Source organism: Peromyscus leucopus, chromosome 4 (genome assembly GCF_004664715.2).
Source record: "Peromyscus leucopus breed LL Stock chromosome 4, UCI_PerLeu_2.1, whole genome shotgun sequence".
In the NCBI taxonomy this organism is placed as follows: domain Eukaryota; kingdom Metazoa; phylum Chordata; class Mammalia; order Rodentia; family Cricetidae; genus Peromyscus; species Peromyscus leucopus.
In genome coordinates this window covers 57652247-57667379 of record NC_051066.1, presented here as the reverse complement: position 1 = coordinate 57667379, position 15133 = coordinate 57652247, and the positions used below count along the sequence as shown (strand labels likewise).

General features: G+C 38.4%; 1 protein-coding gene across 3 annotated transcripts in view; it reads right to left on the bottom strand.

The window, feature by feature from the left end:
• Positions 1-1188: 1188 nt before the first annotated feature.
• The window catches only part of Nup35 (nucleoporin 35), a 34533-nt gene continuing 20588 nt past the window's right edge, over positions 1189-15133 (bottom strand). For 2 of the 3 annotated variants that reach the window (XM_037204914.1, XM_028884450.2), the window contains exons 5-9: positions 7409-7550; positions 4907-4976; positions 4038-4166; positions 2751-2915; positions 1189-1783 (exon numbers count right to left, since the gene is read on the bottom strand). In XM_037204914.1, coding sequence (XP_037060809.1) covers positions 1706-1783; positions 2751-2915; positions 4038-4166; positions 4907-4976; positions 7409-7550 — 584 coding nt within the window. In that variant the 3' untranslated portion in view covers positions 1189-1705. The remainder of the gene's footprint in view (positions 1784-2750; positions 2916-4037; positions 4167-4906; positions 4977-7408; positions 7551-15133) is intronic. The other variant, XR_005091355.1, reaches the window with a different exon arrangement.

The window sequence follows — 15133 nt, the reverse complement described above, 5'->3', positions numbered from 1 at the left end:
AAACAGTGATTCTCTCTCTCTCCCTCTCTCCCACCCTCTGTGTGTGTGTGTGTGTGTGTGTGTGTGTGTGTGTGTGTGCCTTTTTCAAAGGGACGAGCAAAGTGATTCTCTTCTCTCCCTCCCTTGCACCCTGTGTGTGTATGTGTGTGTGTGTGTGTGTGTGTGTGAGAGAGAGAGAGAGAGAGAGAGAGAGAGAGAGATAGTGAGAGAGAGAGATATCTATGTATATATTTTGTATTTGAGTTCCTAAGACACCAAATGATAATGTCACTAGCATGTGCCAAGGCACGAAGCCATTATTCTGGAAGTGTAAAGGGTAAGGGTTGGCATTTCTGTATCAATGTATGCTATTGCAACCAAACCCTGGTGGAGGAGCTCTTCTACAGAAAATAATTTCAAACTGTAAAGACAACAGCAGTGCCAGCTGGGAAGTCTTACTGTCTCCAAACAACTGCTGCAGGAGAGCATCAGCAATACAACATTTAACTAAAGAATTCAAAGGATGGTCCAAAGGTGACAGGCTTGTTTGTACCTGTGTCTAATGATCAAGGTAAGCACCATTGAAAGTGTGACAACTAGAACTCAACGCCTCTTCTCTTTGTGGAAAGTATACCTATTGCTATGAAAAAGAGGAAAGCAGAATGTGGTTAATTCTCTCTAGAGCCAATGGCTAAGACGTGGACAACTGAGGTCCAAGTTCAGCAGCAGCAGCAGCAGCGACTGATCAGATACTGGCACTGGACCAGGAAAGCAGCTCACACTCACACCAGTGCTTTACCAAGGCCCAGTGTGCTGGGGGCTGAGGAAGGAGAATGGTTTAACTCTACAGTCAGGAAGACACGATTTGTACTGTGGCAGCCTCAGTAAGATCATGTTTTGAATAATAAACAGTTAATTTGGGGAAAACCACAAAATTTTTAAATGGCCTCTATTTTGCATATTAACAAACTTAATTCTACAGAAATGTTCTTTTGGGTTGTTTTTGTTTTTTTTTTTATATCCAAGTATTTGGAATAAAAATAACTCAAATCTGAGAAGTGCTTCAAACAAAAGGAAAGAGAAATCAAGTAGGAAAAAACATAATGGTAATAAAATCTAGACTCTAGGTATAAGTTAACAAAATGTTTTCTATTATTTCAGTGAACCCTTATAACTTTTTGTGCCAATAAATCAACCTTCAAACAAATATTCAGCACATAAAAACTGACAAAGTTTATTAAGAAACCTTAGTAGTCGGTGGTTTTTAAAAAGAACATAGAAGATGACAATCCACAAGACACATACAAAAAAAATCAAGATATTAAATACCATCTAAAATTAAAGACCATAATTCAAATCGCTAATTGTAATCACGATGTATGGTGAAGTAGTGGTTGCTCTCCATGAAATTCATCCATCTCCTCAGGAAAGCTAACGAGACTCACTTCAAACTCCATCATTTCCTTTCCTGCAGTCAATGCTGTCCAGGCGCCAAGCATGCACTATATCACAGAAAGCACAAGATGCTATCGGACAATCTTTTCCTCAGGTGTGTTTCAGCCATCTTTTAAAGTGCAAGCCACAAACGGGCTGTTTCCGAAACAAAGGCTGTAAAAGACAGACTTAGCTGAGACAGCTCTCCAACCCTGCCGTAGACGGTTATAGAACTAACCCAAGGAAGCGGCAGTCCTCCGCTAAGGGGCCCAGTCCAGCTCGTACTACTGGACTACCAGCCGAACATGTACTCCATCGCTCTGGACACAAGACTTTCATCTTTTTTTGGTGTTTGTCTGTCAGAAATAACCTATTAAAACACACAACAACAAAGAAGAAAGAGAGAAAAAAAATGTGTTACGTTACTGTTTTAGTCAATTCTACAGTTAATGTCTAATTTAAAATAGAAACAACAGAATGAACTTAAGAGCACTAAACTATATATAAGTTTGACACTAAAATATGGATTTCTAACATTAACATTTCCAATTAAAAAACTAGGAAAAATCAAACCCTACAAGAAATGAGTAATTTAAAATACAGATTTAAAAAGATAACAACAAAAACCTCCAATTCTGTAATGATCTCCAAATATCAGGAGATTACAACACAAAATTTGAGTGCCCATCTGACTAGCTAGCGCACACACACTCAAATGCAGGTATCACGACATGTGCCAGAATTCAGGACTCTTGGTTAATTGGTAGGGGACAAGTAACCACCAAGCAAGCACCACAATTCCTCTACCATTCTTCAGAGAATGTGATGAACTGCTCTACTTTTTTTAAATGACAGCTTTTTCATGTCTGATATTTAAAGTTGATCACCTCTCGATAACGACTACTATTACATTACAAGGATTTTTTGTCTTTGCTTTTGTTTATAACTTTTTATAATCAAATAAGCTTTAATATTTTCTCATGTCAGCAATGTATATAGTATTAATGTTCTGGTGGGTATACAACTGTAACTGAGGGAAGAAAAAAAAAACCTTTCAAGATATTTTAAGAAATGTTTTCTTCTGCTGTGCAGTACTGGAGATCAAACCGAACACTATGCACACGTTGGATACGTGAGCTACCACTGAGCTATATCCCCAGCCCAAACAAAGAAACTGCTTCAATGTTCTAGACAACTTTCAAACTGGCAAAGGTTCTTAACTTTAAAATGGGAAACGTAGAAGTCTGAATGTTTCACCAACGAAAGCCATCAGGAAACATTTAACTGTAATCTCAATCTCAATCTCTCTCTCTCTGATATATTATTATACTAAATACCTGGTAGTCACTGGTGGAGGCCTTGTATGCTGTAGCAAGAGGCCTCATGGTAGAAACCCTGGGAGTGCTTCCGGGCTGTGTTGGAGTGCCTAAGGTCTTGATTGGTGGTGTAAAGGCTAGAGATGGAGATGACAAGGCTCCTCTGTCACTGTTTTCCATGACACTCTGGAGAAACAAAGAAACACAGGATACATCATCTAATACTATGTAGTATTTCACAGAAAACCTTACTTAAAAAAAAAAAAAGGTTACTGGATTTGATCATATATAGTTTTCAAAATATTTTACCTTTGAGAAGACAGTATGTTTCTTAGCTATAATTTGAGACCTAACTCTCAGCCACATCAAACAGCCTCAATCTAATCATAAACCACAAGAACAAGAATCTCTGAGCAAAATGGATATTTGGGGAAGAAACAGGGTTCCAGAGAAGGAGGTAAGAGGGAGGAATGGGGATGAACAGGATCAAAGTATATGATATACATGTAAGAAATCTTTTTTAGAAGCATCTCAGGGCAGACCCTATGGTAAGTCAGCAACGACAAAACAAAAGAAAAACTAACTACTTTACATGTAATTGTACAATTCCTGTTGTGCCATTAGCTATTCCTATGGAAAAGAGGACTCTCTGAGTCCTCTCAGTAGCCTCAGACTTTCAGTATCCTTTCCTATTCAGGTTTCCCTTAAGGAGTCTAAAACAGAAACACCATCTGCTTTGCTTGATTTCGGTGTGTACTGGCAACAAGCAACGTTACTAGTATGTAACATTCAGGGGAGGTTTGCATACACTTTCTTCAAGTATGTTCAAACTGACTTTTTAAGCCACATGAAGTTTAAATTTTACTCACTAATATTGAAAAAGTAAGTACATATAAAATAAGCTGTAAAGACTCTGACACAGAAATGAGTATCAGAAAGCCTTGGCTTTAGTTAGCATCTATGTGGAAACAGCACCAGCCATTACAGTTTATGGAACCTGATGCTGCTCTGAGCAAGATCAGAGTAGGTTAGAAGTCCAGAGTCTAAACTCCAGGCCTCACTTTAACAACTCCACACAAGTTACTTAGGCTCTCCAGACCTTTCTTTTTGAAAACTGAAGGGGTGAAGACAGATTAACGTCCTGTGATTAGTTTTGGCCCACTGCAGAACCATGCTACCATAAACACCATTTTATAAACTAACAGAAAGAAGTATAGTGAGGCTCAGGGGCAAACACTAATGCCAACACTTATCTGTGCTCTTCATACAGACTAAGAAGTTCTTTTCTTTAAGTCACCCACAACTTACTTTATCTATACATGGCTTGACACCAATCATGATGGATTCTCCAAATATTCTCCCATCTTTGCTTAAGGCCTTCCGGGCTTGTAATTTAGACTGGTAACGAATATGCATCCAGTTGCCTGTGTTGGACATCTGCAAAGAACCAAGTTATTTCTTGAGATACAAAACCCATACCCAACATACAAACACGGAGACAAAACTGACTTTCACTTTTTTATTTGGTACCCCGTAAAAAGCTGCATAATAGAATTCAGAAAGATCCCATAGAAACAGCTTCACTAATCCCGATCCAGATCTCAACTTTCTAACATAGAACATGTGGCAAATATTCCCTAAAAGTAAAAGTAACTCTCAGAGGAATTATCTCCTACAGAAAAGTTTTATTAGCAGCTATTATGAAATTCTAAAAGGCTATATTCATAAACATGACTTTGTGTAGAAGAACTGAAGTAACAGAAATGCAGTCTGGGTATGGCCTGCATATGGTACAAGCATCTCTGAAGGCCGCTGTCGGATAAAGAGCTCTTAGGAGACTCCAGCAGCTCTGGGCTCCCCCCTTCCTCCGCTCCCAGTAAAGCTTAAGAGAAAAACATTCATGTAATATGAGACATATTATTAACCCTGGGAGGCTGTGAACTGTTTAAGAAGGGGAGGGTGGACCCGGACACTCTCACTCAACTCTTGAACTATTCCTTCTTAGCAAACACTATACACGGTTGAGTCTTCTAGACTCCACAGTATGTGTTCTTTGAAAATACAAACTAAATTTAAATTTAGAAAAAAGACAAAATTCAGAAGTAGTGTTCTTCAGTTTATAACTTTTTTTCATAATCAAAATCTTAATTGAAGAAAAAAATATGAGTAAGCCTTACCACATGCTTTAAGATATTCCCATATTGTGCAAACTGTAATAATATATAAGAAGCAGATGCTTGTGGAAACCTGGGGGGAAAAATTGCCCAGACAAAACTGTCAATTTCCATTATCAATACAAAAGCAAACTACCATACCATACTTCCTCTATTATATCAGTCACTCAAAGGCCATACCTTAAAATTACTTTTGACTCAGCTATTCTCCATTTTCAGAGCCCATCTCTGAAATCTTTGAAATTCCCTCTCCCATAGCTTATTACCACAGCCCTTCATCAGTTAGCCAGATGCAGGTCTGCACATACACATAATGTGTATTTTTATAAGATTAGGTGTAGTGTGACTAGAAAGGGAAATTTTTAACACTATAAAACTGTATCACTCTGCACTGTGCATCACCTTAAGATTTCTGGAATTTACTGCTTAAAAATAAAACTCAGCATCAGTAACAAAGCTAAAAAATTATTTAAAAAGATGACACTCAAAAATAAATCTAGCATCAATAACAATGATATTAATTACTTGAAAATTATTAAATTACTACAAAATTACTTGAAGGTGATATTCAAATTTTTAATAGCCATATCTTTAAGAGAATACTTTATTAAGTCTTACACAGTTTGAATATTTTGCAATAAGGTATGATTACTTTTGTAGTCCAAATAATGAAGTGATTTTTGTCTGAAAATAGTATCAGCTACTACCAGTATAGAAAAATAGCTTTAAAAAAATTTAAACTACTAATATATATTAACCTGAAACTTCAATTAAACAGTTCAAGGGGGAGAGGTTGGGGGGGGGGAGTCTCTCACACACAGACAAAAAAAGTGAAATTAAACACATTAAAATCTATATAAGTAAATCAGGGGCCATGGCACATGCCTTTAATCCCAGCACTCAGGAGAAAGAGGCAGGATGATCTCTGAGTTCTAGGAGTCCAGGAAGCCAGGGATAGAGTGAGATCCTGTCTCAACCACCTCTCCAACAATGTGAATAAAACACTGAATTCAGAACTGAAATTTCATTTTTATTTATTTATAGATCTCTGGATATGATATTTTTTTGTTCCAAAAAAGTAACAAATAAATAGGGTACAAAAACGAAAAGGAAAATAATGATTGCATGTGAAGATGGCATTTGAGAAATAAGACATAGTTTGTAGACTCTAGGGTCACTTTCAGTAAAATCTAAAAGTCTCCTACTCTTAAGGAGATCATCCAAGACAACAGATGTCTCGTTTATTTTTATTACTATGGCCCCACGTTGACGGAAGTTAAACAAGCAAAGGAACATATAATGTATCTTGGAAATACTTCCGTTAAATGATCAAAATAAAGTTTTATTCCTTAAAAAAAATGCTTCAGTAAACACATAAAAATAGTTATAATATAAAAGTAATAAGATACAGCACTGTAAAATCTTAAATATTTTTTAAAACACTAGAAGTAATTCAAGTACTTTTTCAAAAAACAGCCTAAGAAATCGACATGCACACTCAGCACTGCTCCTACTTTATGAGAAAAAATAGAATATTTCAACACTGAAAAGCAGAATCAAGTAGCCAACTCAACATGGGACATGGGGCTTTGCAAGGCTTCCAAAAAATGCATAGGAATGTGGTTGCCCTGCTTCTCACTAAAGCAGTCAGTAACGTGCAAAATCCCTTCAAAGCAGTGGCCATCATACCTTAAAGAGAAAGGCCAGTTACAGCTGGGAATAAAAACAGGATGTAAGACTTTCCACCATGCACTCTTATACACATTTTGAATTTTTAAATGTTAAACGCATAAAACCCAATAAACATTTATTATCCACTATTTATTCTTCCTTCAAGGAGCCCTGTTATCTTTATATATTCTACTCCCAAAACAAACACAGTAAGGTCCAATATAAGTGAGGCAATCACACTTTGAGAAATAATCTACATGTGGTTTAGTGTAAAGACCAAACTGATATCAAAAGACCTCAGTTTCTGAAGTTCTTGCTATTTAATGAGTTGTGATTCACTGAAGAAACCACTTTTCTGTCTACAGTTCATTTCCCTCATCTGTGTAAAGTAAAAGATTTCCTGGTATCTCTAAGGTGCTTACATTATTATAGCAATAAAAATTGTTCTTTGCATCTAGGAGTGTCACCACATTTCTATTATTAAAGACTGACTAGAGTGTGCCACCTTGGTGACACAGAACATAAACGTATCTCAGCACTGCCAGTTCAAGCAGCTGAGAAGATTACTTAAGCACAGAAGGAGCCACTAGAAAATGCAGAATATCCAGGATATGGACAGTATGCACACTGCTGTCTGCCACTCAGTATGAAACACGTCAGCAACAGAAAGTAACTGATAAGACGAGGTAAATGTTGCCAACGGTTCATAGTTGTAGAATCTAGTAGTAGGTGTATGTGTGTTTGCTGTCCAAGTCTTTCAAAGCTTCTGCACTGTTCAACAATATGACCAAATACTGGGTGGGCCTATGTTTTTAAAAGGTCCATAATCCTTACCCAAACACAGTCACCCAAGTGTCATCGAGGTGATCTTCTGAAGTCAGAGAATCTCCTTGAGTATAAAAAGGATCCAATTGGGCAGGAGAGAGTGTTGTCTTTCGTGGTTGGCCAATATTTGCTGGACTAAACATGCTTTGTCCTATATTGGTAAATTTAGGAAGTTAGTTACCAACATAAACACATGAGCTTATTTTAAAACAAAGATCTTAGTTCAAAGGGCAAAGTGTATTAAAAGTTGACCATTATATATAAATGATTTGAAACATGTAGCTGTAGCCAATAACCATTTCATACTGTCATGAGAGGCAGTCATTAGTAACTGGGATAATTTATCATTTTGTCTTTGTCTTTCGCTATATAGCCTAGGCTGGCTCCAAATTTGCAATCCTCCTGCATCAGCCTTCGGTGCTCAGATTACACATACATGCCATCACACGTGATTCTGCATTTGGTTATTTTGAAATTAAGTATTAATGTCACATCATGAACATGGTAAACATTTGTAAATCTCCCTCTCCTCCCCCACACCCCAGTGCTGGGGATAAATCCAAGAGTGTCACACACGTGAGTCAACTGCACTGTCACTGAGCTACACTCCACCCTTGGTTGTTTAAGCCACATGATCCCCCTGCATCTGCTGGGATTGAAGATGTATGTCACTAACCCTTTTCTTTTTTTTGCTTTGGTTTTCTGAAACAGGGTTTCTCTGTGTAACAGCTCTGGTGTCCTGGAACCAGGCTAGCCCCAAGCTCACAGAGATGGCCTGCCTCTGCCTCCCAAGTGCTGGGATTAAAGGTGTGTACCACCACTGCCCGGCTGCCACCAAACCTTCTATAAATATATTTCATCTCAAAGGTCTTGTCAATTCAGACTACAGATTTCTGAGAAGTAGACACTAATTTTCTTTAATTTTTACAATTGAAGTGATTTATTTAATTCAGGAAATCACTTCATATATATGGAACAACATTTTTGATGTTTCCGGCATAGCAGCACAAGTCTTAAAAATATGAAACCAAGCACAAGCATCCCTAATGGAGCCTACATTCCAGAACAAAGACAAACAGATGTTAGAACCCATACTATCCTAGACAATAGCAACTAACAATTAGTCAAGAGAGGGGCTGTGAACACAGGAGGGCAGCATGAAAACAATGCAAAGCACATCAATGTCAAGTGTGGTAACCAGGTGGAGACAATGGCCAATGCAGGGCCCGAGAAGGCTGGGGCTGGTGTTGAATACAAGCAAGAAATCCACTATACCACACTGAGCAAGGAAGACAGACCAGCAGGCTCATAAGGAAGCCCTTATAAAAGGGGCTTTTGCTTATACCTCAGATGAAGCTGAAAAAAATCAACAAAAAACTATGAGCAAGAATGACAATAAGGGGCTGGAGAGCTGGCTCAGAGGTTAAGAGCACTGTTCTTCCAGAGGACTTGGGTTCAACTGCCAGCACCCACATGGTGTTTCACAGGCATACATGCAGACAGAACACTGTATACATAATAAATAAATAATCTTTAAAAAAAAAAAGTGAGCCGGGCGGTGGTGGTGCACGCCTTTAATCCCAGCACTCAGGAGGCAGAGGCAGGTGGATCTCTGTGAGTTAGAGGCCAGCCTGGGCTACAGAGTGAGTTCCAGGAAAGGTGCAAAGCCACACAGAGAAACCCTGTCTAGAAAAAACAGAACAAAAAACAAAAAACAAAAACAAAAGAGTGGGGGAAAAAAAGAGTGACAATAGGAGCAAGAGGACCACAATGTGAAGTAACAGTACAGAAAAGAACCCCTTAAGGACTTAGCACGCCATTCTTTGCATGTGCAATTTTACACCCTTACAGTCCTGTAAGATCAGAAAAGAGGATGCTATAGGGACAGGAGGTTAACAACAAAGGAAACCATGTAGAAGGCAGTTAGAATTCCCACTCAAACAGGCAATCAGAAGCATAGCCCCCCCGACGGTAAGCCAGTTAAATTTGTATTTACCACAGTATCAGTACACAAGTGTAATCCAGAGACCTTGGGCCCCAGCAAGACCCTCTCAGGCTCAGCCAAGTGAAAATTACCTCTAATGATAATGCAAAGTTTCATTTGCCTTTCATTCTTGCTGCTGTGAGCACACATGACTTTTCCAGGACTTTGTCATGTGTTTGACAGAATGAGAAGCAGCTTATAAAAATGCAGCTGTTATCTTACTAAACCAGACACTGACTGTTAAAAACACACAACTTCGGGGGCTGGAGAGATGGCTCAGAGGTTAAGAGTACTACTGACTGTTCTTCCAGAGGTCCTGAGTTCAATTCCCAGCAACCACATGGTGGCTCACAACCATCTGTAATGAGACCTGGTGCCCTCTTCTGGCCTGCAGTCATACAAGCAGAACACTGTATACATAATAAATAAATGTATCTATTTATTTATTTAATTTATTCATTTATTTATTTAACACACACACACACAACTTCACCACTATCATGAAAACTAATCTTAGAAAAAATTATTTTCATTTCAAAAATATTGATTAAATGAAATGAGTTTACTATTAAGTATATCACACCCCAAAGCCCCAAAGGTTTACTATTAAATGAATACATATTTAAAATTTTTGCTTTAACTTCCCATCTTTAAATGAGGATACAAGAATTTCTTTAACTAATAAATGAACAAATTACAATGAGGTGTGTCCTAACACCACCCTTCTTACAGAGTGATCAGGTCACTCTGGTTCCTGACCACCACAGCCCACTCTATCACACAGTAATTACATTCAATGTATATTAGTTCCTCTTGCACACTGATTGTTTGGGAGCTCATGGTTTAAGGCAAGGTGTAACAACTCTGTCTGTAAAAATGGGAGTGTGAGACAGAGTAGATGTTCACACTGCGGCAGACCAGGAAACACGAGCAGGCTGGAACTAGAGTCCAAGCAATGAATCTTACCTCTACTCAACTACTTTCACCAGCCAGGGTCTACCTCCTAAGGGCTCCACAGCTGTCAAAGCACTACCACAAGCTGGGAAAAGAGCATTCAAAACAACAACCCTGTAGAGGACACTACAGAACCAAACAGTAACATACCACCTCAATGTCTCCTAGTCATCTCATAATATGAAATGCAATTAGTCTCTATCAAAGTCCCCCCAGTTTTAGTAGTGCTACACACTTCAAAAGTCTAAAAACGAGGCTAGAGGGATGGCTCAGAGGTTAAGAGCATTGGCTGCTCTTCCAGAGGTCCTGCACCCACATGGGGCCTGATGCCCTCTTCTGGCATAAAGGCATACATGCAGACAGAACACTCACTCATTCATTCAATCAATCAATCATGTTTTAAAAAGTCTAAAAACAAAAAGCAAATTAAAGTTATCAAATAAAAACACGAATGTAAATGTATTTCTAACCAAAAAAAAATATGGTCACCTAAAATTTCAAACATCTCAATTCTCTTAAATATGTTACATAACTTGGGCCTAGGAAGCCATCTAATCCAACCTATTAATGTAGCCTTTACTTCAGGAAAAAGGTTAGATCACATTAGATCTACTAAGCTTATTAAAAATCCCTTCAAAAGGGCCAGCTTGGTGACTCAGCAGGAGGTAAAGAAACTTCCAGCAGGAGGTAAAGAAACTTCCAACCAAGACAGATGACTAGAGTTCTATCCCTGAGATCCTTGTGGTGAAAGACTTGTCAACTTCTACAATATGTCCTCTGACCTCAATCAACATGTATGCCATGGCAGGAGTACATACATACATGGACAAAATAAAAGAGGGGAAAGACAACACAAATAAATAGACTAAGAGTGCTAACTACATATATGCTGTCATCTTCAGTTTTGATTGTCTACTCGACACAAGTAGAATCAGGCAGAGTCTCAATGAGGAACTGGCTATACAAGCCTGGCCTGTAAGCATGCTTGTAATAGATGTTGTTGACTGTATAACTTAAGTGGGAAGACTTGTCTTCTGTGGGTGGGACCATATCTTGGCTGGGATGCAGGATTGTGAAAACAGAGAAATTAGGCTGGGCACAAATATGCATGCATTATTAACTCACAGTTCTTTATGTAAATATAACGTGACCACATGCTTCAAGTCCCTGTTGTCTTGACTTCTCCACAATGATAGGCTACAGCCTCGAACTGTGAGCCAAATAAGCCCTTTCTCCCTTAAGTTGCTTCTGTTAGGGTATTTTTAAATCAATGCAACAGGAAGAGAAACTAAAACATCTTATAACACACTGGACAATTATTCTTTTCCTTGTCATCACAGATGGACTTAATAGGTAAAATATATTTTTAAAATGAGACATTTAAAATGTAACATTCCAGGGACTTGCGAGTTGTCTCAGCAGTTAAGAGCACATAATGCTCTTGCAGATGACCTAAGTTTAATTCCCAGCACCCATGTCAGACAGCTCACAACTGACTGTAATTCCAACTTCAGGGGATCCAATGGCCTCTTCAGGACTCTTCTATAGGCACTGTCTTTACATGTACATTCACATGCAGACAGACAGACAGACACACACACACACAAACACACACACACACACACACACACACACACACACATAATTAAAAATAAATCTTGTCATGTATAGTGGCACATCTTTAATCCCAGCACTTGGGAGGCAAAAGAGGATCTCTGTGAGTTCAAGGCCAGTCTGGTCTAAATAGCAAATTACAGGCCAGCCAGGGCTATACAATGATACTCTGTCTCAAACATAAATAAATAAACCTAATCAACCATCCCTTTAAAATCTAATTAATTCCTCTATAAAGATATGCCTTTAATAAGCCAAAGACAATAAAAGGTACATTAGTATAAAACCTAAAGCCAATTCAATTTTTATGCCTTGTATAAACCAGTTTAGTTATGCTATATCATGCAATAACCTTCAAGCAAGAAATTAAATTAAAGCTCAAGTTGAGACAACCATTATGACCTTTAAAAAGACAAACCAAAATTAAGTCTCAAATGAATAAGCAATCTAATTTTTGCCTTGTCAACTAATCTAAAAAATGCAATTACTTATATTAATTGAAAAAGTATTTACATAAGTTTAGTAGAATTGCTCCCCACCAAGTTAATATTTAATTGCTCCACTGATTTCACTTCCTTTAAATAAAACTTCTGGTACCTATACTCTATGCTTTGTAAGATGAAAATAAAGTGTGCCTATCAAAACACATCAGATCGGACTGTAATTTATCTCCCTGGGTAAATCACTATCCAAACATCCTTCATAAAATCAGATTAAAGAGTAGGCAAAAGCCCTTGTTACCCTTCAATTAAAGAACAGATCCAATTATTTCAGAAGAAATGAAAACAAAAGAAAAATTATGGGAAATTTCAAAAGGATACGATAAATGAACATTAGGAAATAAGTTCTTGGGCACGACATCTTCTCACAATGAAAAAAGTAGCACGATGTTTAAGAAAGAATTTTGCTTCAGCTCACTGTACAGTAGGGCCTGTTTGGTTCCTAGGAAGAAATGCCTACACCCTGGGGATTTCCAACAACACAACTGTCATGGTAGGTGCCTCAAATTGATGTGACGGCATCTACTACCAAGGTGACTTTGGTCATTCCAGACAGATCATAATAGCACTTGCAGGGGTTTCTGAGAGCCTTTCACATAAATTATAAAAACTTGGGCTTATTTTGGTAATCCCCAAATTTATATCCAACTCATCTGAAGATATGACAGCCCTGAATATCCTCTAATGCACAGCCTATGTCTGAAGTGAGGATAAACTGGTAGGTACTTTCCTTACAGTGTATGATCTGACACACTCACTGTATCGAGATGTGCCTTGGACAGCAGACAAAGAGCCTAATGAAGCAAAGTGAACACAACACCTCGATTCCCTCGAGCCCCTCAGACACCTACTAATAACAGTCCTTCTAGGAAGTCTCTTTAGTGTGGATGTACAGCTGCTTCAGGGACCTGCTGCCCTGACTTCCCCACAAAGAAGGACTATAAGCTGAACTGTGAATCAAATAAGCCTTTTCTCCCTTAACTTGCTTTTATCAGAGTATTCTGTCACAGCCACAGAAGAAACTGAAACAGTTAAGTCTTTTCTTCCTCATCACAGATGAATTTAGTAGGTAAAATTTGTTTCTAAAATGAGACATTTAAAACAGAACATGAGAGGCTGGAGAGATGGCTCAGCTGCAAAAGGCTCCTTGTTAAAACCAAGGAAAACTAATGTGAGGCTTATATAACAAGGAATGTTGTAGTAGAATATTATTTTAATGTGTTACTTTTGTTTAACTCTGTGAAGCTGTGTAACTGTGCCTGTCTGAAACACCTGATGGTCTAATTGAATGACCAATAGCAAGGCGGGAGAAAGGACAGGCATGGCTGGCAGGCAGAAAGAATATATAGAAGGAGAAATCAGGGAGGCAGGGAAGATCTAGGAGCCAGAGAAAGAGAACGACTCCAGAGGCCAGCCACCCAGTTACACAGCCAGCCATGGAGTAAGAATAAGATTTACAGAAGAAAGAGAATAAGAAAAGCCCAGAGGCAAAAGGTAGATAGGATAAATTAAAGGGAAGCTGGCTAGAAAATAAGCCAAGCTAAGACTGGGCATACATAAGTAATAATAAGCCTCCATGTGTGATTTATTGGGAGCTGGGTGGCAGGTCCCTCAAAAGAGTAAAAAAACAAACAACAATGTGGCGTTCAAACGAGGGCCCTATTTCCATAAAGCCTAGAAAGCTGAACAACAACCACAAGGGGTACAGTTCCCTTAAGGGTTTGGTTGGACAGTTTCTGCCAGTCACTGAGCCCTTGAGCAGCAGTACATTAAGTAGAAACAAAGAAACTAAGTAACAACACCTGCCACAGTATAAGCACTGGCATCCTACAGCTCTAGGAAGGTTGAATGCAGCTCCTAGTCAGAAAAACCTCCAACCAATCGCCAAGAGTTTCACCCTTCGCTTTCCCAACCTGAGAGGCAAGTGGAGCCAGCCAAGAGAGCCACACAGAGAATCCAGATGTATCTTAGCAGTTTAAACGTTTGCTCATGTGGTCAAAAAAAGACTGAAGATATGCAGTAAAAGAGATCCAGACAGTAAAAACCCCTAAGCAGGTTACAGTGTGTTTAACCAGTGTGCATAGGCTAAAGAAAAGAAAAAGGGTATAGTCATAGAAAAAAAAAAAAGAATAGTTTATAAAGTCTTTAAAGAGAGTGTAAAAGAAAAAAGCCATGTAAGATGGAAAATACACAGATAGTCTGTATCCTGTATGTTATTGTGTTGATTGCAAATTTTTTGATTGTTGAAAAGCAAAGGACAGCTGCAAAAAGACCTGGAATTGAAAAGGGGACTGTTGAAATAAACCAGCCTATATACTTTAGGAATGTCTTAACCTTTAAAAAGTCAAAAAAACATTTGTCAAGTGGAAATCAAAAATGCTTTGGAGTTTTGTTCCCACAGGAGATGAGAGGCTATAGATTCCTTCAGGGTTAATATGGATCAGGTTTGATCAGGCGAGACCTGAATCTTGACAGGTGTCAGCAAAGGTTACTCCTGGTCTTCCCAGGACTTGGTCATTATTTCAAAATTTTCTCCCTGGGAACCTAAAGATACTTTGTCCACAGATAGTAGATGGAGAAAACTATGCCCACGTTCCCAGGAGTTGGGGGGTGTGGATGGTTGTTGGTTATTTAGTGGTTTCTGGATGTTTGTTATTATTTAGAGGACTATAGTATATTGAT